This window comes from Sycon ciliatum, unplaced genomic scaffold (assembly GCF_964019385.1).
Source record: "Sycon ciliatum unplaced genomic scaffold, ocSycCili1.1 SCAFFOLD_1296, whole genome shotgun sequence".
Classification (NCBI taxonomy): Eukaryota; Metazoa; Porifera; class Calcarea; order Leucosolenida; family Sycettidae; genus Sycon; species Sycon ciliatum.
In genome coordinates, this window is record NW_027044727.1 from 3,802 (window position 1) to 31,631 (window position 27,830).

At 46.7% G+C, this 27,830-nt stretch overlaps 1 protein-coding gene across 1 annotated transcript; it reads left to right on the forward strand.

Moving 5' to 3' along the window:
* Positions 1 to 4,437: 4,437 nt before the first annotated feature.
* Positions 4,438 to 27,830, forward strand: LOC135830557 (uncharacterized). Its single transcript, XM_065342798.1, has 10 exons — positions 4,438 to 4,974; positions 5,961 to 6,093; positions 11,156 to 11,326; positions 21,198 to 21,625; positions 21,786 to 22,104; positions 22,781 to 23,062; positions 23,984 to 24,373; positions 25,037 to 25,189; positions 26,226 to 26,890; positions 27,268 to 27,830. The coding sequence occupies exons 1-10, from the start codon at positions 4,736 to 4,738 to the stop codon at positions 27,695 to 27,697; spliced, it is 3,210 nt and encodes a 1,069-aa protein (XP_065198870.1). The 5' UTR covers positions 4,438 to 4,735; the 3' UTR covers positions 27,698 to 27,830.

Sequence of the window (27,830 nt, forward strand, 5' to 3'; positions counted from 1 at the left end):
AATACAATAATTATTACTACTCCCCGGTCGGAGATTTGCCATTCACTGATTTATCGTCAGCGTCGAACTAGGGGCGAATTTTGCTTCCCCCCCCCCCCCCCATATCACGGATCGAATAATGTGCATGAAAGGTAGGGGTGTGCGGATAATGCTAGAAAAGCTGGCAGATTTTGCTCAAAAAGCAGTGAAAATGGCAGATCCATCCAAACCTTATGGCGGGCAATTCCTCGAATTCTGCTCTATTTCTTTTTCCACATACCAAACATGCATGAAACTTACCAGAAAAAGTACCGAATTCTGCCAATTTTCTGCCGGCATTATCCGCATATGTTTAATGAAAGGACCAACATAAGTGCATGTACATTTGTGTGGGGAAAGTCTTTGCACCCCCCTTGATCACTATCCTGGCTACGCCCCTGGTTCCGGTCACCCGGCTGTTTCAAAGAGACAGTGAGGGTGGTGGTATTATCTTCTCCTCGTCGCCTTTTCCAGACAATTGGGTCTCACTTAAACCCTACCTTCATACGTGCACGACACAAAGGGTCATGGTGGAAGTTGTGGATTGATAAACTGTTGTGATTTGACCTCAGATAAACAGCAATTGAAAGGGTCCCTCGCCTGTAGAAAATTTATAAAATTGCTTTCCAAAACGCCATGGATCCAGTCTAAAAAGTAAGAAATTAACGAAATGTGATAGGCGAAAATTAGAATTTCACACAAAACCTCACAATAATCACACACACGATGAAACGCGAGAAGATCTTTTGCCGTCGTGGTCCTCTTTCTCATGCATGCATGTTGGCGCAGATGTCAGACTAAACAAGTGTAGAAAGCAATATTTCAGCTTTAAAACTAAGATTGTCAAGTGTTGTGATTTTTGTGAGGCTTTGTGTGAAATTATAATTTTCGGTTATCACATTTCACGAATCCAATCATAGTACAACTAACTTCAGACAAGAACAATACAAAATCAAGATCTCTGAATGTGATGTAAACTGTCATTGTCTCTCAGCCACTCACAGGCGGCCCTCAGCCACCGCCAACTCTCGCAGTGCGTTGACTGGTCGGTGGTACGATGATCTAGCTCCGCGAATGCGCATAATAGCTGACTATAATATTGCAAAGGCCAGGCGACAGCGGACATATGCCGTCATCTCTGCATACTTCTTTTTCTCTCCCCTGGAAAGCAGACCACACAAACGCTTGATGAAACGCGAGAACTCTGGCGCACAACAACCGGCTGTGGTGAAAATGAGAGGCGTGAATGCACCACGATCCACATTGATTCTGCGTTCAGCATACTCGGATTTCTTCCTGCGCTCGTGCTCTGCCAAAAGCTTCTCCAGTGGCTTTGCAGCATAGGAAGACGCATCAGGGTGAAATACTCCAACGTCCATGTAGGCATTTTGGGGCCGGGAAGGAGAAGGTCCTCGTCGTGATCATCATCGTCGTCATCACTATCGTCACTATCATCACTATCATCTGTTTCAATGAGTCCCACCTTCCAACCCGGCAAATATTTCAATGATGCTTTTATCTATCATCTTATCTTGCAAACCGTCATTAACCCATGCTTCATCAACAAGTTGGCCACAATGTCTGCAAGAATTCGGCCATAATTCAGGCTTCCATCCTAATGTCGTAATGATGGCCCAGGGCGGAAACATTTCTTCGATTTCAAAACGAGTATTCTGGGGGCTGGTACGGTAAAACCGCAAACTCGGTCCGAACTCCCCTGGATTTTCTATGTTTTTGCAATGCACTTTAGGTCCCAGATGCAGACTTCCAGCAGACCTGGTAGTCGGACTGCTTACGAGGGCGGGCTGGTGTTGAACAGTTGTCTTGACTTACAACTGTATGAGACTAGGTAGAATATCGAAGAGGCGGAGCACATGAAAAAAGGAGGCTTTGTGAGGTGAGCCATAATATTCCATAGTTATGGAACAGCTGAGCAGGGTAGGTGGTCACACCATACTATCTGCAGGAAGTGCAAAGGTGCCGATCACGAACTGATCCGGTACTTTAAACTGTTACTGTGAGAGAGTGAGTCTGTGCACAAATATTATGTATGATTACGCGTCTGCGTGAATGTGCACGTGTGTGTCTGTGTGTACGTGTGTGTGTGTGTGTGTGTGTGTGTGTGTGTGTATGTGTGTGCGTGTGTGTGTGTGTGTGTGTGTGTGTATGTGTGTGTGTGTGTGTGTATGTGTGTGTGCGTGCGTGCGAACATGTGTGTGTGTGTGCGCGCGCGTGTGTGTGTGTGTGTGTGTGGGTGGGTGCACATGGTTGGTATGTGGAGTTTATGTGAGCGTATGATAACAATCTCTTCAATAATATTAATATCCTTATTTCAAGATTACCCAACGCCGGCGAACGCCCTATCAGGTTGATCTCCTATTTGAACATGCGCATATGTGTGTGTATGATGTGCCCTAGCTCACTTATAATATTATTATTTTGTTATACACGTAGATCATGTCCTTGATGCCGTTCCTCTGCGCAGGGCGACCGCACTATTGTTTTTAAGATTAACATCATTATTACTTCTGCATATGCATTACATACTATGATCATGCTGGCTTCATCCCTTATCTCCTAAGCTACCACCCACCCCCCCCCCCCCCCCCCCCCGGTGCGTCTGCCCAGTGTTGACTCCGAGACCCACGGGCGGACGAGCTGCCCAGGCCTCACCACCACTGCCGTTTCCGTGCTGCCTTCTCGATACATACGTATGTACACTGTATCATGTGCACATTCACATGTCTGAAGGTTTGTGGTTTTTTCAATAAAAAATTAAAAAATAAAAAAAATAAACTTGAATTACTAATAAGGTGGCAGGTGCAAAACACGCACGGTCTCAAAGCAAGAGGCGCTAGGCATGGATTGTACATGTTGCCAACATTTCCCCTTTTTCAAGAGCAAACATACTTCTGGTGGCAGTCTAAGTTGGTCACATTAGTGTAGGGAGACTGCAGGAGTCGTAGTCGCTTCCTGGTCACACATATCTTGTGCGTGCTTGAGCTCGCGCGTGTGTGTGTGTGTGCGTGTGTTTTTACAAAGACCAAACATGAGATTCAGGTAGGGGAAGCACGCACAACCTGAATCGTGGCGGTGGTGGTGAGGTTTAGGGAGCTCCGCCGATCTAGGGTCTCGACTTCATGGCCACCTAGCCGCACCAAGAGTGGGTGCGTATGTGTCCTTTCATTTTGTGTATCAAGTCGGGTTAACCTACCTGTATGGTAGCACATATCTAGGTTGCACATTTACCTACATGAACGTGCTAGCGTCAGCAAGATACCAGGATGAACGCTGATGCACGAAAAGGATGCGCTGCTGCAACTGTTATCCACCTGTCCTCGCTCGGTTCTTTGGAGAACAACTCTTTGTACTCATTCTGTGACGAAGCCGAGGGGGTATTTTGATGAGTGACTGCACTCAGTGGAATACATTATTACCTACGTTTGGTGTTTTAGGACTTTCAAGGCATCAGCGAATTTGTTGCTTATCATCGTGCCTAGTATAACGTGCCAGCATGGCTGGTTGTGCGGAACGGTGGTGCAGTGTCCTGACTGTGGTAACTACGGTGGTGGTCATCGCCTCTGCAAGTCTTAATCCAGAAGAGAATACTCCGTTCTTACGCCAATGCAGGTCAGGAAATTTATCGAAATCTTCTCCCCTGGTTCGTCCAGACGCGTATGAGTCAGACGTGATCCTGTACGCGCGGTCCTATAGTGAAGATGGTCGACTGCATCGGTACTCTGACGTTAGCCAGGGCAATCGTACTGCGGGTGATAGAAGTCAGCCGACAGGATGCGGACACAATGTAAGAACAGCATGCTCCACTATTCATCAAGCACTCAGGGAATCCGGCATGCAGCCTGATACACATACAGTGATAAAGTTGATCGTTTACAATAATACGAGATGTGAAGTTCTACTGGGACATGTTAAACACGTTTATTTACTTTCCATCACCAAAGTCGCTGTTAGTATTGCATTATTGTTTGACCCTTCCAATGGCTGCACTCATGCCACTATTCATGCAGACAACGCAACGACGCATTTCCTGCAGTTCAGTCTAATTGCCTCAGTGACAAGATCGAAGATGAGTCTGTTCATTGAAAATGTCCACATACAAGAAATTGGAAGAGAGAAGACAGGTTTTCTTAGCTTGTATTCACGAACGAGCAATGTCAACCAGTCATTTCAACTCACCTTCGCGAAGTGCAACTTCAAACTACAAAACTTCGTGCTCGTCTCTGGATCCATTAGCAATACGCAAGTCACCGTACGTTTGACTGATTGTCATTTCGTGTTGGACGGCCAAGCATCGTACGCAATGGCTCTTATAGAGTTCGATTTTTCAAATCCCCGTGTAAAAGTGACGGAGTACACCTCGGTAACTGTTCGCATGGAACATTCCACATTCTGCTCGCACCCAGACGCCCGCACAGGGGCATTTGTGCTTTCTGCACGCGAAACCGACACCCATCTACACGTCACAATACATAACAGCACATTTCGAGGTTTCAGGGCGCCACGTTCAGTCTTGGAATTGCATGGATCTTACCAAGCTGCCAGTCGACTTGTTCTGTCTCATTGCACATTTGAGAACAGCTCGTATGGGGAGAGCTTCCTGAAAACTGCCTTTCTACAGACATGTGTAGATGGCAGTAGTCTGCGGTTCAATAATGGATTGAACATAAACACAGCTGGGTTCATCATTGAACACCGTATGACATTGGTGAATCGTCTTATCGGGATATTCGACTCTAGATTTGAGTACAACGAAAGACCTGATGCCCGTTTTGCCACCGGGGCAGATGTTGTCGTACGGCCATTTCTGTCTAAGCTGGCTAACAGAAGTTTCCTCATCATCGACTCTGCTGTGTTCCTCCACTCAAGGCACGCTGGGCAGCCATTTCTGCAGTTGTTCTGGAGTAAGGCGTACTTGCGCAACAACTCCTTCATACAGTAAGTATATCGACATTGTGTGAAGAGTCCGCTTTTCAGACTTACGATCCATAGATCATGGTGGGGGACGGGGTTAACATTGTATTAGCTTTACTCATAATTATAGCGAGCATCCAAAAAATTGCCCACCCCGAAGCCGGTTCTTCTCTTGCAGGGGTGAGGCACCATGGCGTTATTTGAAATGGTCGTGGAAGTTTCAACGGACCGAATACCAGCCTTTATCAATGCTGCTTTGAGAGCTTGCACATCATTGTGAACCTGATCAAGGCAATTTGCCGAAACTTTTTAATATTACAAAATGTACTCAGATGGTGAGCCAAGGAGATAACTAAAGTGAAACAAGGAAAACGATGGGGAACAAGTTTATGCACGTGCACGTCTCACTGTTCAAAACCTGTTTTAGTTGGTGTACTCTAAAGCATAACTAAATTCTTGTTAATGGAAGAGAGCGTGTGGGCTCTACTCTTATTATCATATACATACTTCGAATAAATCCTGTATTCTACTAGCATGCCACACACTCTGGACTGTCTCGGATATCAAGACTGAATTTCCATGGCAATACAGTGAAAGGCAAAGTGCACGTACGCTAGTTTCACCTCATAGCACCATCACTCAATTTCAGGCAAGCTAAATTCTTTGACTGTTATGTCTTCTCAGGGAAGGTGCCCGTGACTAGCCGAACCGATTACTTCAAGTACTACTACCCTACAAGACCTCACTTCCATTTCTGAACTTTTTTTTCCATAGACCTTCCATTCCTGGGACCGACATTGATATATTGTTTTTAATTTCATTATTCTGTGAGAGTCAGCCCTTGGCTGGTGAGAAGGCATCATTGCCAAATCACGTAACGAAGTGAAATGAGGAATAGCATGCCATAGATTGTCGTGGTTATCCTTGTGGTGAGTGCACAACTATATCCTTCCTTGCTGCTCAGCCGAATGCAGGCACTGAAGTTGCTCATGTCTCCCATTGTCACTTAGACACAATTGTGGATTGGCGGATATGGCATTGGCTAGCAGTATTGTTACCATCGATGGCACGCATCGGTCTCCATGCGTCTGGAGCTTTAACGATCGGTTCAAGTTAGACAAGTCCCAGGTCATCGTAACCCAGGTGAGCCCCATCACATGGTTGTGTTGCTGAATTATACTGACTACGATGATGTATCTGAGTTTAAAGCCCACGCAATCGAAATGTTATTGCTCTTCCTTGATGCGCACAAAAACAGGCCATGCGTTATGGCCCTGCTGCGTTACACGAACATTGTGTACTACAGTGGCTATATAAACAGGCGGTGATCTCTCCTTTATTACGGCAATATAATACAAAATATTCACCGTTCGCGGAGACTCGGCTGGAAGCCAAGTTTTTCCGCATCCGTAGGAACGCCACCACCCTCTAGGAGTCTACGACCAAGGCGTAGATGCAGCGCCTAAACGGTCATATGATCGGCGAATTACATGAAGGTATAATGAGGAAGATAGGGAAACAGATACATGCACTTCGAGTACATAATTGTTTGATATCAGCAAAACGCCGTTTAGGAGAAAACTGTTTCAACAAAGTTATGAATATATTAAATGATGCCGACATAATACCATACTACATGACTCAGACTTAGTCAGAGGCAGGCCAGTCTCTCTTGTACCAGCACCACAGTGCACGCGTCATTCTGCGAAGGAGAATCGTCGTGCTTTAGCGTTTCAATGCAAAACCAAGGAGTTCTCTCTCTCTCCACTTGATCACTCAGCCAGCACAGAGTCCATATGCCCATGCCAAACAATCCTGGCATCTTTCAATAGCCTCCAGAGCGATGAGTCTCTGTTGGCTAAGGGAAATCGCCAGGAATTGCTGCAGGCAATTATTTTGGACTGTTGGCGAGAATACCCGGCAAAAGGAGTTGGGAGTCCAGGCGCGTGTGGAGGTGTTGCACAGTTCTTACCACGTCAAGCCGGATAGTGGCGGCGGAGATGACTACCCTCGACATCGTGGCTCAAGTACAGCACACAGGAGCGACATCGAGATTTCCAGAACGATCACGACAAAGCCCGGCACGGTACTTGCTGCAACTGAATCCGCTCTTGGCGCACTTTCGTCTCAAAACAGGGACAATTCCTCTCCAGAAGAAACTGCGATCTCTGAATCAGAGAAAAGTGATTCAGCCTAACTGATGTCTCTAATGTCCTTGTTGAGCAAGAAAAAGTTGTATTTCGGTGAGACAATCACTAGTTTGATTGTAAAGTGTGTGTTATTTCGAGTAATTTGAAGTAAAAAAACGCGCCAAGTTTCGCTTGTCAGAGGTAGTACAAATTTACCACCAAACCGGTCTTGTGCTGGCAGAAAAAGAACTTGTTTATGCTGTAATTGTTAAAGAATTAAGATCAAAGAATTCTCACTTTTTGTGTTTGCATGGTGACTTTCTGGTTGTGAATTTATCTCATTTTATGTCAATTGGTGATCGGTATACTTTCTTTCAGTTCTCATTGCTCGTGCTACGTACGATTTTAGAACTTACTATTTAAAAAGCTGGTGATTTGCCAGTAAATCCGAGGGCGCAGCTCACTCTATTTATTGCGTTTACACATATTACCATGTTAAAAAGAGGTTGGTGCGACTTTGGTGATACTTGGGGAATTTTGTGTTGCTCCCCGCATGGGAGCTCGCTATTTTCGTGCCGACTGGAATTCTCACTTGACTGACTCACGATTGCCACCCAGAGCACACCAGAAGTCCATCGAACCGTCCACTCGGCAAACCTGCAAGAAAGCACCACTCCCTGCTCAATGCACCAGTGTTTTGGGGAACTCACCACACATCACCATGATGAACAAATGAAATAGAATATGCAAATTCATTGGTTTGTTCTATCAATCACTATCCCTTTTTTTTGAATTTTTCGAGTGCGGATGCAGTTTTAGGAGCTCCGCTCCTATCAGCCTTTCCGAGTCTGTAACTGTAACCTACAGGAGCTGTGACTTGTACTGCGGACTATGGCCACCAATGAGCATGTCGACCTGGCCCTTCTGACGTTCGACTGTCTACAAAACCTGGCCACCCGGACTGGCATCCCGAAAGCGGACTCCTTCTCACGGCCCGACCTGGTGGGAGCGCTCCGGAAGGAGGGGATTGGGTCCCACCCCATCCTGGAAGGTATGACCGGTATAGGACATGTCACGACTGCTTTGGCCGCATTGTCCTCGACAATAATGGACCTGAATAAAGAAATAGTGGCAATTAGGGTGGGAAGAGATGATGAAATTGCTTCCTTGAAGCTTGAAATTCAACAGCTGAGGCGGGAAATGGCTGACCTGCGAGATACTAGCGTACACACACAGCACGCCATGCCACACCAGTACAGCGACGTAGTACTAGGAACCGCCACACAAACTGCAAGTGCACGTGCGAGGCTCAGCACCACAACGGGCAGGTCTGTACAAACGTACGGTACACACGCCGGCAGTGGCAGCCTGCCAGGAGAAACGCGTGTGCCACAACCCAACACTACTACAAGTCGTAGTTCCAGCCCCGCGCGCCAATCCAGTACCTCACGGACTCCCATGGCAACCGCCAGCACGATGTGAAGGCGATTGCAGACACACTGAACAAGCAGTTTGTTTCATCCGGCATTCCGGAAGATCCGAATTGGGTCATTCCATCGCTGTCCCCAGCCCCTGAACTTAGCGCACCACTCACACGCGTCGTTACCACGACTGCTACCGTCTGTAAGCACCTCAAACTCCTGAAGAATTGTAAGTCCCCTGGCGAAGATGGCATACCCAATGAGGTTCTCAAATGGCTTGCGCCATCTCTGTCCTATCCCTTGTGCCTGCTCTTTAACATGTCATATCGTACAGGAGTATTTCCGTCCGTCTGGAAATCTGCTGTTATCGTCCCGATCTATAAGAAAGGCCAACGCTCTCAGGCTGGCAACTACAGACCAATCTCTCTCCTTCCCGCTGTGTCCAAGGTCTGTGAACGTATTTTCTTTGAGTCTCTGTACTGCCACGTCACCCCAGCGCTTTCACCATCTCAATCCGGTTTCTGCCGTGGAGACTCCACAACTTTCCAACTAACACGTCTAGTACAAGACATCTACACCCAGCGGAACCTCAGGCGGCATGTTGGCATCGTGTTCTTTGACCTAGCGAAAGCTTTCGACACCGTCTGGCATCGTGGTCTGCTTGCAAAGCTAGAGTCCGTCTTCTTGGTACACGGTCCAGCCCTGCAATGGCTCTCATCCTATCTTTCCTGCCGCCACCAGACTGTCAGAGTATCTACCTCCCTATCAGACCCATTACTAGTCGTGTCTGGGGTACCCCAGGGGTCCATACTTGGGCCGCTCCTATTTCTACTGTACGTTAATGACTTGCCAGCCCTTGTACCAAATGTAAGTCTTTTTGCTGACGACACTGCTCTGATGTGCTCCGACAGCTCGGCAGACAACCTCACGGCCTCCATGCAGTCCGGGGTCAACGCTACAGTAACATGGATGGAAACCTGGAAACTGAAGCCTAACCTCGCCAAAACCGAGGCCATGTTCTTCTCTCCCTCGCCCCCCACTCAACTTCTGTATTTTCCTGGTCTAAATAGTACACCTATTAAAGTTGTTAACGAGCACAAGCACCTGGGCGTTATTCTCGACCGCCAACTCTCCTGGTCTCCACAAGTCCAGTCTGTGTGCAAGCGTGCGAGTGCGTCCTTAGGTATGCTACAACCCCACTGCCAACACTTGAATGATAACTGCAGAAAATTGTTCTTTAAGTCGTACATTTTGCCTATATTTGACTATTGCGATATAGCTTGGTGCGGGTTGTCTCAGACTTTACTCCACAGACTGGAGGTACATCAACGCTTGCTTCTGAAAATTCTGTTTCGAAAAGACCAAACATTTGCCTCCCTTTGTCTTTATAAACTTGCTTCCACGCACCCTCTTCTTGCCCGACATCAGCAGCATCTTTGTATCCTCGTGCAAAAAATCTTCCTAGCCCAAGTCCCGAAACATATTGCCAAGTACAACTGGTTTGTTACCACTAGACCAACACGCAATGCCTTATCACTGCCCCGAGCTAGTTCCTCTCTGTTTTTGAAATCCCCTTTCTTCTCAGCATACTCCCTTTGGTCTAACCTGCCTACTAGCATTAAGACATGCCAGGATATCAGGAAATTCACAGTCCAGCTTTCCACACTGTCTCATCCGAAGTGATCCCATGTATTATTAATGTGCCTCCCTTTCTTTTTCTCTCCCTATCTCCTTTCCCTCTCTGACAGCATCTTTCTTTTTTTCCCTTTTAGCTTGCCGTGGTTGGCTATCACCTGACCTCTCATGTTTATTGGCAGTCTTCGGACGGGCCAGGAGATGTTGAATAAATAAATAAATAAATAAATCCGATGTAAATTCACTACCGACCATCAAGGAAAAACTCTATGAAGTGTTTTTTTGATTATTTTTTGAATATTGTTTTATTTTCTATTTTCATTTGGTCACCATGGTATTGCAATAATAATTATTATCGGCATCATTTTGGTTTAGTCATATCTTTGTATTAAGCCAACACAAATGTAGTTTTGCAAATGGAGCCCAAAAGTGTACACGTACATGTATGGTATGTATGGGCTTTTTTCATTTATGGGCTTACTGTTGCTGATGATCAACAGTAAACATATTTCGTTGTCATGGTTTTAGCTGGCGGATGACGAACCGTGACATGCATACTTTTAAATACATACTTTAAAGTAACTATTATTGTGCAGTGCAGAAATAAAGAACTCGAGTCAGCTGCAAATTGAAATTCGCTTCGGGCACCCCGTACTGCACAATAGTTCTGAACCATGCATGGGTACATCTAAATGTACATAGTGCTGAGCACGACAGGCGAGAAAGAGAGAGAGTATAGATTCACTTTATTGGTCCTTTTTGCTATTCTTCTTTCTGTGGGTTTTATCACGTCTTTTTTTCTTTTTTTTCTACAAAATCCACATATCTCAAGACACTGGTCTGCAGTGTACTTCACCGTAGTCCTTGTCCATTGGCTGTAACCTACATTAAACCTGGAAATGCGGCTTGAAAGTATACTAATGGAAACTTGTAAGATGTTGTTCAAGGGCCTGAAGTGTGTCCTGCTTCTTGGCATTAGATGCAAACTACTTTCGGCTTTTATTTAACATGGTGTTCCAGCTTCATCACCTGCTCTTGAATGAGATTCCAACTCATCACCCCGTCTTTGACTCTGGGTTCAGTGTACATGGTGGTACCAAGGGGAAAGTCGTCAAAGATCTCTCATTCGGGGTGATTGTTGCAGATATCTTCCAGCGCTATGGAGCCTGTGCCCTGGAAGGCCGTGGGAGGGTAAGCAAGATTGAATATTTTGCTTTAGGTACAGGTCATGCAATGCTGCAATGCAGGCCTTATTCCACAAACCATGTGCTATTTGCTCAAATTTCTTTTCGCCTGAGTCCATTGTGTGCATCAGGTTTGCAAAGGTTTTAGAGTGGAAAGTTCAATGAACTCATTGAGTAGTAAATCCTCTTGTGTGGGCCAAATGAATTGCACATAATTATCATCAACCAAAGTCAGTAAAACCCGTCCGTATAAAAATGAATTCGAAGTCTAGTAAATCATTTGGAACCCAAAATAAAAGAAATGAAAAATCAATTGGAACACAGTATAAAAGGAAATCAGGAGGAAACCCTTACGTAAAAGAGCTTACAAAAACATTACCGTACCGGCAAAGAACGACAGCTATTCTAAAGTCCCTATTGCTACGCCTGTATGATGACCGGGACCCTCTCATACATGTGATTGCCCAACGAAGCAAAAACAGTGACATAATGCACCGTGGCTGGCCCATGACAACAGAATACTGCAAATCATGATTCTTCTCCAAGACGATAGTTACCAAATTCTTCATAACAAGGAATGCTTCAGGGCCACACATGCCCGTTGTAGAATGCACTAATAATATTGTGTAAAAGATCCTCCCTCAACACTGGTTACCCGAGCGCAATAATAGGGACCTTTCGCACCACTGGTACGGATACGAAACGAATGCTGATTCGTCACCTGGGTTCGAGGATTCGTCAGAGTCACTGCGGAGAGCTTGTTTTCACGAATGGAAGCCTCTTCATTCGTGGCGCACTCCGAATCCGTCAGGTACACATTTATTTGACCAGGTACACCTGTTTGCCCAGGTACACATGTTTCCCCTTGATTCCATGATCCATGCACGTGTGCGTGTAAACACCCGTACGCCAAGCTACCGGCCATACTCGTAGTTGCCACGCACATTTGCATGACGACTTGCGAAACCTGAATCTGTTTTCAACGAAACGATTACGAGCCGAATCAAACTTTCGTGCCGCATTCGATTCGTAGCAAATGCGAAAGGCCTCTACTGCCTCTTCTTCGCCTGCTCGTGGGTCTTGAGCTGACCCAGGACGTCTGTACGGGACTGCCGAGTTGCCTTCCATACTAGCTGTGCATCACTGTTATCAGTTGTCTGAAGATTGCCATCTGGCAAGAAACTATTACAGTGAAACCTGTCTAACACGACCGCTCAAGGGGGTTCCACCTCCACGGCTGGAAGGACCTCGCCGATAGTGACTTGTCAAACGCGACCACTCAAGGGACCATCAAAATGTGGTCTCTGTCATCACTAGAAATAACATCCCTTAGTCCTGGTTGCAGTGGTCCTCTAGGACAGGTGGTCGCCTTATCCGAGTGATCACCTTATCCGAGTCGTCGCCTTATCCGAGTGGTCGCCTCATCCGAGTGGTCGCTTTGACGGGTTTTACTGTAGTTACACCGAACCAGATGCGTGGTACTCTGTGATTTGTGTATCTATCTATCGATCTATCTGTTAGGTACCTCCTCCCGTACCTTTTCTAGCTGGCCTGCATGCACTTTCGTACTCACCTTTTGTCTCCTTTTGTTCCGTTGGCCCGGGTAGCTACTTGCGCGCCCATATTTGCCATAGCTACTCAGGCCCTGTATCTTGCCGTTCAGACTTGATCTCTTCCTCTCTTCTCTCACTCGTCAATAATCACCATGTAGTCGTTTCGTTCGTCTTGGTCTCTTGTCTCGTCGTCTCTAATAAATGTCGTTCCCACTAACTTGTTCCCGTTGTCCGTTGTCCTAATTCGAATTCAACATTGGCGCCCGATTATTGATCGACCCACGACCCTGAGATCATCCCATGCCCAGCCGTCCTCAACCGCCATTCGTCTTGTCTATGTCAACCTCGTCCCGTCCATGTCAGTCTCGTCTCTCCTACGCCAACCTCGTCTCGTCTCTATCAACCTCGTCTCTCCTACGCCAACCTCGTCTCGTCTATGTCCACCTCGTCGCGTTCAAGCCATGCAGGTCAGCTACCTTTCTCTCTTTCTTTTTTTGTATTCTTCTTCGTCAAATATATTTTCCTGATTTTTTTTTGTAGTGTGTGCGCGCGCGTGTGTTCGTAAAACATTACCAAGTTAGGGGTCCGATCATGGTGAGCCACGCTCTAATTTGTGGATGTTTAGCAAAAGTGTAACTAGGCTGTATTAGCCGTGCAAAATACTAGTAATTCACGTTCCTCGTCAAATTCCAATGGTTATTACACACTATAAGTAGTACAGGAATGATCTGTAGTGCATTTTTAGTAAACACTTTCGTGAGATCCGTGCGCGCGCGCAATATGTGTGTGTGTGTGTGTTTTTCTCCTCCAGTCATTTTTTAAAATCTTTTTCTCTCTTTTTTCTCTCCGCGAGGACGCGGAATTTTTCTTCATGGAGGGGTGGTATGTTAGGTACCTCCTCCCGTACCTTTTCTAGCTGGCCTGAATGCACTTTCGTACTCACCTTTTGTCTCCTTTTGTTCCGTTGGCCTGGGTAGCTACTTGCGCGCCCATATTTGCCATAGCTACCCAGGCCCTTTATCTTGCCGTTCAGACTTGATCTCTTCCTCTCTTTTCTCACTCGTCAATAATCACCATGTAGTCGTTTCGTTCGTCTTTGCCTCTTGTCTCGTCGTCTCTAATAAATGTCGTTCCCACTAACTTGTTCCCGTTGTCCGTTGTCCAGATTCGAATTCAACATATCTATCGATCTATCTATCGATCTATCCTATCTATCTACTCAATCTGCGAACAGAACTGTTTCGTCCTTTGTGGACTCATCAGCGCAGCAAAGAGGAAATGAGGCGGAACCGGATAGCAATGAAAACTAAATTTTCCAAAGCCAGATTTAAACCTGGCCCGAACGTACTCTGCCCGAGTGCTCCAAGTGACAAGTCAGTGAGCTCTGCATAAAGCAAACAGCAACTTCGTTTATAACTACATTCGGGCGGGCATCAAAAAGTGTCCTTATTCGCGGAGTGTCGTTATACCCGAAGTCTCATTATAATGATGTATTACAGTTGGATGGAACTTTGCTCTAGGCATAGACATTCTGTCGTTATTCACGAATAGTCGTTATATCCGCAGTCGTTATTAGCGAAGTTGACTGTTTCATGCCAGATGGCAATCTTCAGACAACTGATAACAGTGGTGTACAGCTAGTATGGTATTTCTACAGTGGCATAGGAGGGAATCCGTGAAGGATTGAGGTCTTGTGGGTGTTAAAAGTCCTGGAGTGAAAATGCGAGGCATCACTGGTATCAGTTGTCTGAAGACTGCCATCTGGCATGAAACCTTTAGGTACAACAAACCAGACGCGTGGTACTCTGTGACTCGTGTGTTACTGCTCTGCTTCTGCATTGAGCAATGAGCACCCTATCGAACCGGAGGACTCCGCTCTCTGTAGACAAATAGATAGATAGATAGATAGATAGATAGATAGGTACATAGATAAATCCGTTGATTCCCGAGCTGCAGAGAGTGCTCAATGCCAGAGACAGCTCTTAGTACATAGCAGACTCTGCGGAGGACGTTCAGGTTGGTTGTAACTCTGAGTTTCATGCCTTTAGGCAATCATCAGACAACTCATACTCGGGTATACCCAACAGTATGCTTATAAACGCATAGGGCTACAAGCATAAACAAATTTAGCGCTAAATCTGGTGTAAGGTATGGCTAGAAAGCTGGCGCGGGCCAAGGCGCAACAGTAGAAGTGCTAGGAGGGTGGCGGGCAACAGGCAGGTGTGAGCATGAAAGCGGGGAAAGAGGCGATAGGGAGGCAGTGCATAGCAGATGGGTGGAGGTGCCAGGAGGATGGCGGGCAATGGGCCAGTGAGATCACTAGGTGGTCTTTGGGTGACGGGCAGGCGTGAGCAGAGTGGCATAGCCCACAACAGGCCAAGGGATTGGTTTACTTAAGAGAGCATGTCTGAGAATACCAAAGTATGTGTGCAAGTGGATCTCTTCGATTTCGCTCAAAATTTGCAGGTAGATTCCCTTTGGGGCGTGGATCGATTGTGCAAAGCCCTTGAAAAAGTGTCTGAAGGGAACCTTGAAATTTGCATACCCCTCAAAAATGGCCGAAATATCACATTATTTATGGGTCTAGAAACGAGTCACGCCACAGCGTATACGAACAAGCTATGAACAAAACTCCATCAAGCCAACATTGCCTCACCTTAGAAGAGTTCCTAGAGCAGTACCGCTTAGCCACGCCAGCATCCCAGAAGACGACGTCCATCACCCCCTGACGCCACAAATGATCGTCTTGAAAATACCCATTTACAAGCGCTGGCAAAACAGCCAGCTACGTCCTCAATTGGCCAGAACTATACGCCGGCAGATAGTAGAACACCTCTTCTAGCTCTGAGGACATGTCCCCCATCTTCCTTTTGGGGTTTTCTTGAAATAAACTTTTTTGAATTTTTCCACTCGACCATGCTGAAATACGGCCAAAGTCATACCTGCGCAGGAAAGCTCGCCTCTCCGCGACGTCTCCTCAGCAATTTCTACTCCAACACTACTCCCAAGGCCGCAGAACAAAGTGTAGTGTTGACTCTGACAAGGAAAAGCAGCGGTGATCACTTGTCACTCCAAACGACAAGCTTCTCCTTGCGCCACCAATAATTTTTTGTGCGACTGTTGATGCCGCAAGTGACTGAAGGCCTGATCGCAGTTTTTGAATTTTATTGCAAGATGCACGGTGAAATCACGTGCCTTGTGACGCAAGAATGCCAAGTCGCGTGGCCCACGGCTCACGAGATTTCAGAGTCACCTTCGTCAAGTGCGCTTGTTACTCGCCTTGATCGATGAATTGAACGCCCGTTGGTCTGGAAGTGATCACACTTGTGTTGTTACTGTGTAGCGACCTGACTCACTGAGTATTACGTCATTCTACAAACGCATGCGCAAGAAATAAAATCATTCTCTTTGGTCACAACTTCTTCGTTGTCCGGTTGGCCAAAGACATTTAAGTAGCCGTCGTCTAGGGCCCGACGTAAAACACTAAATTGGTGACCCCCGACGCTGCGCTCTTCGGAGTTTTGAGCATGCCATCCCTGAGCTCGGCCCGCCGCAGTTTCCTGCTCGCCTCAACTCTCGGGATCCCGTCAATCGCCGGCTGTTGACGTAAAACTTTAGCCTCACCACCACTGGATCCGCCTCGGAGCTGCTGTGTCCCCTGCCACCCTCCCCGGCCCACCTGGATACCCCGCTATCCTGCCACGGCATGGTCCAGTCGTCGTCGTCCGTGTTCGTCCTGGCCTCAAGCTGGAAATTGGCCACCTCCACCCGTCGTACCAGCTCACTCACTGTGCACGCACGCAGGCACACGCCCGGCACCGGACCCCACGGAGCTGCGCTCGCCTCCATCTGTCCTCGCCTCACTTGGCCTCGCCCCAGTGCAGCGCTCCTGCTGGTATCCCGCCAAGCCTGCAACATGCAGCCGCCTCTGACATGATAATACTCCTCTGTCACGCGTACATTTCCTTTCTTTCCGCCTCTGACACGATAACACTCCTCTGTCACGCGTGCATTTCCTCTTTTCTTTCTTTCTGCCTCTGACATGCTCTCCACCTCTGTCAGGTTAACACACCTCTGATACCTAAACCTGCCTCTGTCATGCATCTCTCTCATTTCCGCTTTCTGCATTTTTGATTTTGTTTCGGCCTTTGTTGCCACGTCACAAACAAATTTCATACACGCAGCGCTCTCACTTGTACATATTATTGTATTATATTTTTTCTCTTTCCGCCTTGTACATGCTGCGTTTCATTTCTCTTCTCTTTCTTGTTTCTTGTTTATCGTGCTTCGCTCCTCCCGACCTCACCACTGGCGGGGGAGTACTGTAGCGACCTGACTCACTGAGTATTACGTCATTCTACAAACGCATGCGCAAGAAATAAAATCATTCTCTTGGTCACAACTTCTTCGTTGTCCGGTTGGCCAAAGTAGCCGTCGTCTAGGGCCCGACGTAAAACCCTAAAACTGCGCTCAAGAACACGCTGACCGTGTTGTAGGCCTACGAACCGGGACTTTCCCTGACTATGTAGGTCGAAGACCAGTGAAATGATGATGAAATCACATTCTTCATGACGTAAGAAATCTCTCATGCAGTTCACGCGACAAGTGGGTGCAGCCAGTGCTGCTCGCGTGCCAGTCAACACAAAGGGACCGAGCTAGCCGCTTTTGTCGAGCATCGACATGAAAACAAGGGACTTTTACTGTTGGACTACGTTCGGGATTGCAGGAGGTAAGTGTGAAAGACGAATAACTCTCCATGCTGTACGGGGCATATTTCAACGGCTTGCTGCCATTGCAACACTCCTAGGACAGTTTGTGGGGGTTCTCAGCAGTTCAAGCAGGAAATGAAGCTCATCTTACCTCTGCCATCATGGTCTGTTCCGAGTAGCGTTCCAGGCACATTCGCGATCGATGGCTGCGTATCGTGATGCAGGAAGCATCATCCTACGTCACAGAGCACGCGATTTCACCGTGCATCTTGCAATAAAATTTTCAAAAACTGCGCTCAGGCCTTCAGTCACTTTTGCATCAACAGTCGCACCAAAAATTATTGGTGGCGCAAGGAGAAGCTTGTCGTTTGGAGTGACAAGTGCTCACCGCTGCTTTTCCTTGTCAGAGTCAACACTACACTTTGTTCTGCGGTCTTGGGAGTAGTGTTGGAGTAGAAATTGCTGAGGAGACGTCGCGGAGGGGCGAGCTTTCCTGCGCAGGTATGACTTTGGCCGTATTTCAGCATGGTCGAGTGGAAAAATTCAAAAAAGTTTATTTCAAGAAAACCCCAAAAGGAAGATGGGGACAAGTCCTCAGCGCTAGAAGAGGTGTTCTACTATCTGCCGGTGTATAGTTCTGGCCAATTGAGGACGTAGCTGGCTGTTTTGCCAGCGCTTGTAAATTGGCTATTTTCAAGACGATCATTAATTTTGTGGCGTCAGGGGGTGACGGACCTCGTCTTCTGGGATGCTGGCGTGGCTAAGCGGTACTGCTCCAGGGACTCTTCTAAGGTGAGGCAATGTTGGCTTGATGGAGTTTTGTTCATAGCTTGTTCGTATACGCTGTGGCGTGACTCGTTTCTAGACCCATAAATAATGTGATATTTCGGCCATTTTTGAGGGGTATGCAAATTTCAAGGTTCCCTTCAGAAACTTTTTCAAGGGCTTTGCACAATCGATCCACACCCCAAAAGGCAACCTACCTGCAAATTTTGAGCGAAATCGAAGAGATCCACTTGCACACATACTTTGGTATTCTCAGACATGCTCTCTTAATAATTATAATTGATATTGGGTGCTCAGGCAAAGTGCAGTACAGTACTTGGTCAGTTCATTTGATAGGTGTGAAATTTGTGAGGCGGAACTTATTCTCATGCCTGCATTTCGAGGTTATCTCAGACGGCTTGTTGAGCCGGAGCTGCTTGAGTGTAGTCAGGATGTGGAATTGTTCCGCGGTACATAGATTTCATTTTTTTGCTCACATCTGTATGATCGACTCCTCTCCCGCACCTTCCATGTACTGGTCAACGGCTTTCCCTTGCTCTTCAGCTCCCATACGAGTTTTGCGAGCTCAGTGCTGTTTTTGCATTTTCATGGCGCATGGAGTTGAGGTGGTTGGCGTGACGGGCTTTGAAAGGTGTCTCTGATCGACCGATGTAAATGTTGCTGGTAGAGTCTGCAGTGGCCTCATACACTATCTCCTTCGTCTGGCACTCTCCGAGCAGCGGGCAGGACTCCTTGATTCTGCAGTTGCATGCCTTGGTTTGTTCTGGATCTCGCAGGTTGCTCTTGTTGTGGCTGCTGATCACCCCTCCCATGTTGGGCATGCAGCTGTAGCTCACTTTCAAGGTGTTACGGTTGAATATCTCTGGAGGAGCACCATGTTAGTGATTGAATGGTTCAATGAGATATCCGACAAACAGCGCCACACGTTCCTATGCTTTGACGTGGTCGAATTCTTCCCGGCAATTGGTGAGCAGCTCCTCCGTCAGTCTTTATCGTTCGCGGAGCAATTCACCACGATCGAGCCGCGTCAAATATTAATGTCTAATGAGGAGTAGAATGAGAATGAAAGTTTGAAATGTTTCAGGGTAGAGAGATCATGTGTGGAGGGGATAAACAGAAAGTTTGCTTTTCCTCAGTAACAGCGTGTAGGCGATGATCCGCGTCCGGAACTGCTGTTCGTGATGAATGACACGGAGGCTACGAGGAAGTGAATTCCATAGCACTGCACCCCTGCAAGCAAAAGCACCCCTGACCTGCTGCAGAACGGGAAACTGGCACACACAGGCTCATGGCCGTTGGAGCCGAGTATGGCTAGGTGCAGCAGGAGTGAGCAAGGCTTGCAGTTCTGGACTTTCCAGGGCATATCGACAGCGCCACACAAGGTACGAGTACACAAGATTTTGGATGAATACGTCTGCCACATGGAACACTTCCACGCATTCTAGCAGAGCGCGGGCGGAGCACCAGAGAGATAGATGGATGGATGGATGGTTGGATGGATGGATGGATGCCTATAATGACACAATGATCACACAGCAATGAACGCCACCCCCAGATAAAGAGAGAGACAGAAATGGACAGAGAGATCATGTTCTGTTTGTTCACAGAGGAACGCTAGCGTTCCCGTCGAGTGCACTATAGTCTGTTTGAAAAAGATTTACAATCAGGTTTGGGTCTTAAAAAGTACTTGTATGAAGATAAGGGAAATTTGGACAACAAAGTACATAGAATGGCTTGTTAGGACACGGCAAATTGTTCTGTGATGGTTCCGGAACAATTGGACCAGCCGTTAAGGAGTTAGAACTTCGGCCAGGTTTCCGGCCTTTTCCCATGGTTTGCAATTTGCCCAGGAAGCCAGTATCGTTTTTTTATCAAAACCCACGATTTATCCTTTCCTTTTTGGCCTTGTGGTTATGAATGCTGTCTGCTGACCACGAAGTTGTGAGTTCAAATCTCAAACTATCCTGAAGTTAAGCTTTTCTTTCATTGTTTTGGTGATCCAGCTGGCACAAGACAAAGAAGATGGCTGCACCAAACGACTTGTTGTTGGAGCTCGCGCTTCCTGCCGAACTGACTGACACTTGACTGGCTCAAGCCATGTGCACACACCCACAACACTGCAATGGTGTGGGTGAATATGGAAGTCATCGCGCTGTAGCTTTTTGAGATTTATTTTAGTATTTCAAGATCGCCAATTTATTTGAATTATTAGCAGTCAACGCCGTCTTTTATCTGCGTTCACAAGCGTCTGCTTTTCTCAAAATGTCGTCGAAGTCATACGGATAGCTTTGCCAAATCATGGCCTTGGGAATGAGTCCGTGTCGATGTCGTTTTCGTCACACGGTGAGTAAATTGCATCGCAGCTCAAAGAAACTATTTTGGTCACAAAACGAATTGGGACCCATGCCGCTCGTCCACATTTACAACACTTTCGTTTCCTCTCTGACTTCATTATCGATACGAGGAAGAACTCGTTTCTTGTAAACCAGACGAACATGACTGTATCAACATGAGTGAGTTGTCATTTTTCCTGCTTTTGCGCGGAATATTTCTTCGAGTGCGCAGTGAGTTTTTCCAGGCAGCGCTCGAGTGTTCATATATGCATAGTACGGAAAGACGCCAAACTCCGCGGGCGATCGCCAGGATTGCAAATCTTTCTGAAACGGGCTGTAGTTGTATTGTTCTCTCCATTCTAAGATAACTTTCTTCAGCCACGACGGCACATGAAGCTGGACCCCGCACAGAGGAATCGAGTATTTTGCTCGCTTTTTTGCCGTGTACTCTACTGAATTTTTGGGTATTCTTTTGGCTTTCTTATTTGCATGTCCAGTCCAATGCAGATATCGGTGAATACATGTACAGCCATAGGCCGCAGAAAGGCAGTGACGGCCTACCACGCATATGCTCAATTCAAGTTGATATGGCTTTGCAGTTCACATGTGTTAACCCGACGCTTGAGCGTGAAACCTTCTTCTCTAAGCCTACAGACTGTGACATGTACGGTATGAAGAGGTTGTTAGCATGTTCAGCAGAGCATTTCAATATCACAAGGAGCCTGCTATGTGCGAATGATCAAAGTCAGGCCCTGATTGTCAAGGAATTCAATCAGCTGGCGGTGTTGTCAAAGGGACTGCCTACATGGATCCTATTTCAAGAGTCGAGTACGGAATGCTTGAAGAGACTGGATGGCGACACATGGCTGTATGCCAATACTAATTGCAATCGCATGGCTATCACCAGCAAAGTCCTGGAATATAGGTGAGACCTGAACCTCTTACTCCACGTAATTTATCAATACAGGCGTTGTGTGGGTCTTTCCAGTCTCCAACCTGGTAAATGTTTTCGTTTGCCTCCGCTTCTTCCATTAATACCTCAATAATAAAACAACTTACAGGTATGTTTATCATTTATTCCGCAGAAAAAAAACTTCACGGCTACTCCACCGTGATTATGCCCTGAATACCCTGGTTGATGTGGTGAGAGCACGTAATGACTCCATCAGTAATGTTCTCCTAGGCCAAGAGCACTGGTATCTGCCATGGGTGCATGCTGCCGCTGTTGGCTGGAACGAGGGTGGTTGGGATACGCCACTTCTGAGATACGCCGGTAAACAAGGCCCGTCGCAATCAAGCATATCGCAACTCATTCTCTACCCATCGCCGGGGGAAGTTATCACTCTCAACATCGATACCCGAGATAGTTTGATGAACATTCTTCCCTGCAGCCTCTCTCTAACTGTAAGGCTTCTAGATAAAAAAATAAAATAAAATAAATGAATGAATTATTATGTGTACTGGCCCTGTTCATTTCTATACAGCTAGCATTGCATGATTATCGCCTCTTGCGTGAAACTCGGAGTTTCAACGACTTTGTTCACCCTTCTCTATTCGCAGGTAACATTATCCTCAGACCTAGCCGGAAATCAAATTGCTTGTGCAATAGTGAGAGACTCTGTGTGCGGTGGCGTGTGCATGCGTGCGTTTAGCACTTTTTAGTCCCCAGCTCTGCAATGTATTTATTCACACCGAAACTGCTGCTGTTTAGCCACAAATCTAAAGACTTCGCAACTAACTTCCCGCCTGCACCTGACGTGCACGCTATGGTTCCCCTCAGTATTTCTCACCTTGCTCCCCATTATGTTCCGCCTGCCTCTGTTGGAGCCATCAGCTGCCTGATGATCGTAGAAATACGTTAAACTCAGAGTTGCGACACGGCTTCAAATCTCTCTCTCTCTCCCTCTCTCTCTCTCTTCCTCCCCCCCCCCTCTCTCTCTATTTCTTCCTCTCTCTCTCTCTCTCTCTCTCTCTCTCTCTCTCTCTCTCTCTCTCTCTCTCTCTCTCTCTCTCTCTCTCTTGTGTTGTATTCAAGATAATTATTCAACCGTTCCATCTATTATTGTTTACCCTGACACAGGTGGCGGAAGACAATAGGCGACAAGCTTCGGTTACTCTCTTGCGATACGAGGGCGATGCATCATCCCTTGGTTTCGAGCCTGTGGACAGCGTTGAGTTTCTATCAAGAGACGGCCTCACTGGAATTGCTTTAGGCGGGCAGCCAGGTGCTGTAGGTTGGCTGTTCCTGAGCATTAAAGGCAGGAACAGCGCCAGAGTTGAGCTTCCGCAGACAAGATTCGAGCTGGAGATCCCGTTCAAGATTCGCCCATGCCATAAGGGTTTCCATGGCCCTGTCGAAAAGGTAGTTGTTTGTGTGTTGCATGTGTGTCAAGGAATACATTGCCCCTCGTGATCTTCATAAAGCAACTGCTCATATGCATATAGCAAGCGCATGTAGGTAAAAGACATTTTTCCTGTGCCGAAAGAAGCAGTCTCAAACGAAAGGTGGTCTTTCAACACAGATACTACCTACATGTTGACATGTTCTTTGGGTCTACGTAATTTACCGGTTTATTAGTATTTGGTCAGGGCACGTGGTCTCATAATGACAGGTGACCTCGACAGACGGATGCTTAGTTCTGGAAAGGTGACCCATATACATGTACTTGTACGATGTAACTTACAGTGTGATCAAGTACTCGACTACGTTCCATATTACCGAGTAGTACAATAGATCATCAAAGGCTTTCTTTCTGAAATTTTGGTTATTTGTGACAAATGTATCCTCTTCTGGTGTAACGCAAATCTTAGTTTGGAATTCATGTATTCCAGTTATCATTGTCAGCTATGCTATTCTGAACTTTTGCTTTCGAAAAAGCGACATACGGAGATATTTTGGAGCCAGATAACAGGTCGTGCAATGTCTCAGTACTCTGTCAGTTTTGTGCCTTGTTGTTGAACTCTTTGAATGTACAATGTCTACTGTCGTGGACATGGACATCCGGTCGCACGTCTAGCGGCCCCAGGGCGCTGGCCATGCAGCCGTGGATAAGCGGTACATGTACACACATGCATTTATGCGCTGCAGCGCGCTGGTCGCATCGGATTGATCAATGTGATTGTGCACTGCACGCAGCGTTCTGTACGCGCTGAGGACGCCGGCCAGTGTCAATGGACTAGATTTCCATGTCCGCTACAGAAGTTACAGTGGTAGACAGTCACGCTAACTCGTATCCATATGTCCCTTTCCCTTCTACATTGATTATTTTTGTCTTTCGCTCAGGAATACGGAACAATGTTCGGCAAGAAGACGTTCTGGACATGCGAATGCAGTAAATTACAATTTCCCGGTATCCGCAACTGCACACAAGGCCGCCATTTGAACATCCGATCTGGATATTGGGCTGGCAACCCACTCGACGACCCAGAATTGCAAGGAGAGCGAAATCTTTCAGACATGGTGACCTGGGAGATGAACGAGTCGCTTCAATTCAATGACTCTAACATGTTCACGAAGTACATAGATTACCCGTTCGAGATAGCGCAGTGCAAGAATGGGCTGTGCTTTAATCGCGACTGGAAGTATGGCGAAGGTCAATCCTGTCCAGGATATTCGTCCGGTCCACTGTGCGGTCGTTGCTTGCAGGGATACTGGCAGACTCTCGCCACTCAGGTATACAGTCATATAGAATACATGATTGTCAAATTATGATAATAGTTATCTCGCTCCCATCTCTATCCCTTTGCTTGCCACAAGTCGAATGGTAGGATTTGGTGCGATTGGCTCAAGGTTTGAGATGATTTCGTGATTAGAGGTTGATGTGGTACGATTTGGTACGATTCGCTCAAAGTTTGAGATGATTTCTTGATTTATAGAGTCTGTCGGTAAATAGCGAGGTTTCAAAATATTATTGTGAAGTGGCGAGGGTTAGGTGCTGCTCACGTTTTGTTTTTTACAATGATCACAGCTCACAGACAAAGACAGAAATTGCATAGTTAGAGCATAGTTATCGAAGGAAAAGGTACCTACATGTAAGATCTGGATGACATGGAAAACGGCGGGGCATAATTTATGTACAAAGGGGAGGTCAACATGGAACGAGGTATGCCCACCTGTCCAACAACGCAGCCAGATTTTTTACAGACAGCGAGTGCGACAAAATGGCACGAAGCAGACACAAGGCGTGTATTTTCCACCATTTGAATCCACCATACGCAGAGCAGCATTGCCGTCTTTAACTTCATTCTCCCGAGACAAGCATGCGTTACATGATATAGTACGGTATTATTTTCTCCCATTCATGTCTTCTTGTTTTCAATCTTACTCTCCTTCAAGAAATGCCAACATTGCTCGCTCTCCTCTCGTCGAATACCCTTACACTGGTATGTGGTCACAACGATTGCTTTGACAGTAGCCAGCTTCCTCCTAATGTTACGATTCAACTTCGGTATTTCCCCAGTACTGGATAGCTGGCTGTTCCTTATTCAGGTATGGTGCACCAGTTCATGCTAAGTTCTATTGTTTTTATTACTTGTGAGCATTTGCTTTACACCAGCGAAGCTCTGGTGTATTATTCATCCAAACAAGGTCTGTTTAATATCCTCAAACCTTACCACACCTATGAAAACCGGATGGAAACGAATGGTAAAGGCGGAAATGACTTTTTGTGTTGGACATACATGTCAAGGTAGCATTCGCAGTAAGAAGTGCGCTTGAAAAAGATATAGACGCAAGACCTCATTGCATACAAAAAACGCCTTTCCAGTACAGAGGTCCATATGCTCCAGCCGAATTGAAAGGTGCACGGCGTTTGCCAGGAAATCTTGCAAACTTTCCACTTATCCATCCAGCTTTGTCCACTAGCGCATGACTACAGTGATACCTGTCTAAGACGACCACCGCTCAATGGACCTTCAAAATGTGGTCTCTGTTACCAGGTGGTCTCCTTATCCAGGGTCAATTCAATGGAAATAGCATCCTTTGGTCCTGGTTTCAGTGATCTTTTAGGGCAGGTGGTCACCTTATCGGAGTGGTCGCCTTGACAGGTTTCACTGTATACCGATGAGGGAGAGTTGCATTGTTGGTAAACTCATCGATGTCAGGGCAAAAATTGATGTGAAATTGCAGATTAAACCAAAACGTCTAGAATACGATTGGATATTACAGATAGAAAGATGTTGAAGCCCGGGTTAGAGCTAATTCAATGCAGGTGGGGCTAGACTGTGTAACCACTATTCCAAACCGTGAGATGTGCGTGAACTATTCCTAACAGTTAGGCGAATGTTTCTGGATAGGTATGCGGAGATGGCGAGGGCGGCGAACAACAAACCGTGGATCACAACACTGTTCGAAGTTTCAAGAAGGTTTGGAAACTGATACCGTCCGCTCTTCAGTCAAGATCAATACTTGTACTTCAAGAAGTTACTCTCATTTCTGCCTTTATATTATCCTGATGAAGATAATCAAGCAACGTGTCCTTTTAAGTTTTCATGCCGTTCACCTTTCGTCTTTCCTTTGTACCCAGGCCTGCTGGTACGTGTTCCCCAAAGACAAATCACCAATCCATGCCGCGATTCACTCAATACTGACATTTGGCCTGGGCAATCTTTGCTTCGTAGAGCCCCTGGACAGACTGGACAGCGGACAACTCCTTCTGTTGCAACCAATGACGCTACTCTTCCTCTTCATGACGGTGAGGGTACTGAGGTCATACAACGTCACCGGAAAGTACATTCAACGCCTGCAAAGTCACATGCTGCTCGTACGCGTCATGTGGTTCGTGCTGGTGTACAGCTATTTCGTGTTGGTCTTCACCAGCATGAATACCCTGTGGTGCACACGCCTGAGCCACAGAGGACAAGTTCTGGCAGTGGATGGCGCCATCAAGTGTTACAATGGCAAACACATGCTGCACACCATCCTTGCAGGGCTGATTATCCTCTTGGTCCTAATTCCAACGCCACTAATCCTCGCCATTCCGCAGTGCCAGCGCAGCATCCACCTGAAGGGATTCATTGACGAGGCCAGTAGTCTCTACAAGGATGATCGCCGCTGGTGGGCCTCTGTGAACTTACTGAGAAGAGTTGCAGTAGCAATCATCAGCGTGATGATGACTGGAAGCGAGAAAAGTCGAATAATGGCTCTCACCGCATTTTTCTGGTGCTATTGCGCATTTCACACCCAATGCCGGTAAGGGTCAGGTCACCCCTAGCCCTTCTCGTGCCGTATTTTTGGGATCGTTCTTTAGAACGGGGTGGCACTATCCACACGCCGCTACGACTGCAGTTTAAAACGGTACCAGTAACATACTGATACTCTCAGCTTAGTTGCAATCACAGATTACCATTGCTTTCGCGTTCAGTATTTTTCATTATTGTCTTACTGGGATTGCATATTTGTACCAATTTTAGTTTCAATTTATATCTATAATGCTTATTTTGCCGGAAAAGAGGCTCTCCACATCGAAGCAAGGGAATGCATGGTGTGCAAGTTCAGTTTTTCTTATTGGATGTTTCAACTTTCAAACAACGGAAATCCTTTTGTGTGTTCTATGTTTGGTGATCCAGGCCCTTTCGGAGCCACAACCTCGCCGGAGTATCGGCCAACACTTGGGAGAGCATGTTTCTCTTCGGCCTTTCGCTTATTGCAAGCCTCGAGTCACACGCATTCGACGAGGACGAAGGCCGGCACCGTGCAATGCACACCGCGGCATTGACCTTACTGGGTTCCATGAATGCTCTCCTGCTCGTGGCATGCTTAGCCAAACAATGCTGTTCCAGGCACGGTGGTTATGGTCTGCTCAAGGACCTGTCGTTAGCAGTATGGTGGCGCAGAAGGCAGAATTCCCGGAACAGCGAGACAGAAGTGGAGCTGACAGAGTCTACACTTGACGTCATGGCTCGCAACATGAGGGAGCCACTAATGATCGAGCAAATCAGGGATGCGCATAGCAGAGGAAGTGACCATTCCTCACAAAAATCTTGCATCATCCTCTGACGACCTACTGATCCGGGACTTATGTCAATACCCGGTACTAGAACATGTTGGTATTCAGCTGTTGTCCCTTATGTTGACGTTGTTGTTGTTGTTGTTGTTGTTGTTGTTGTTGTTGTTGTTGTTGTTGTTGTTG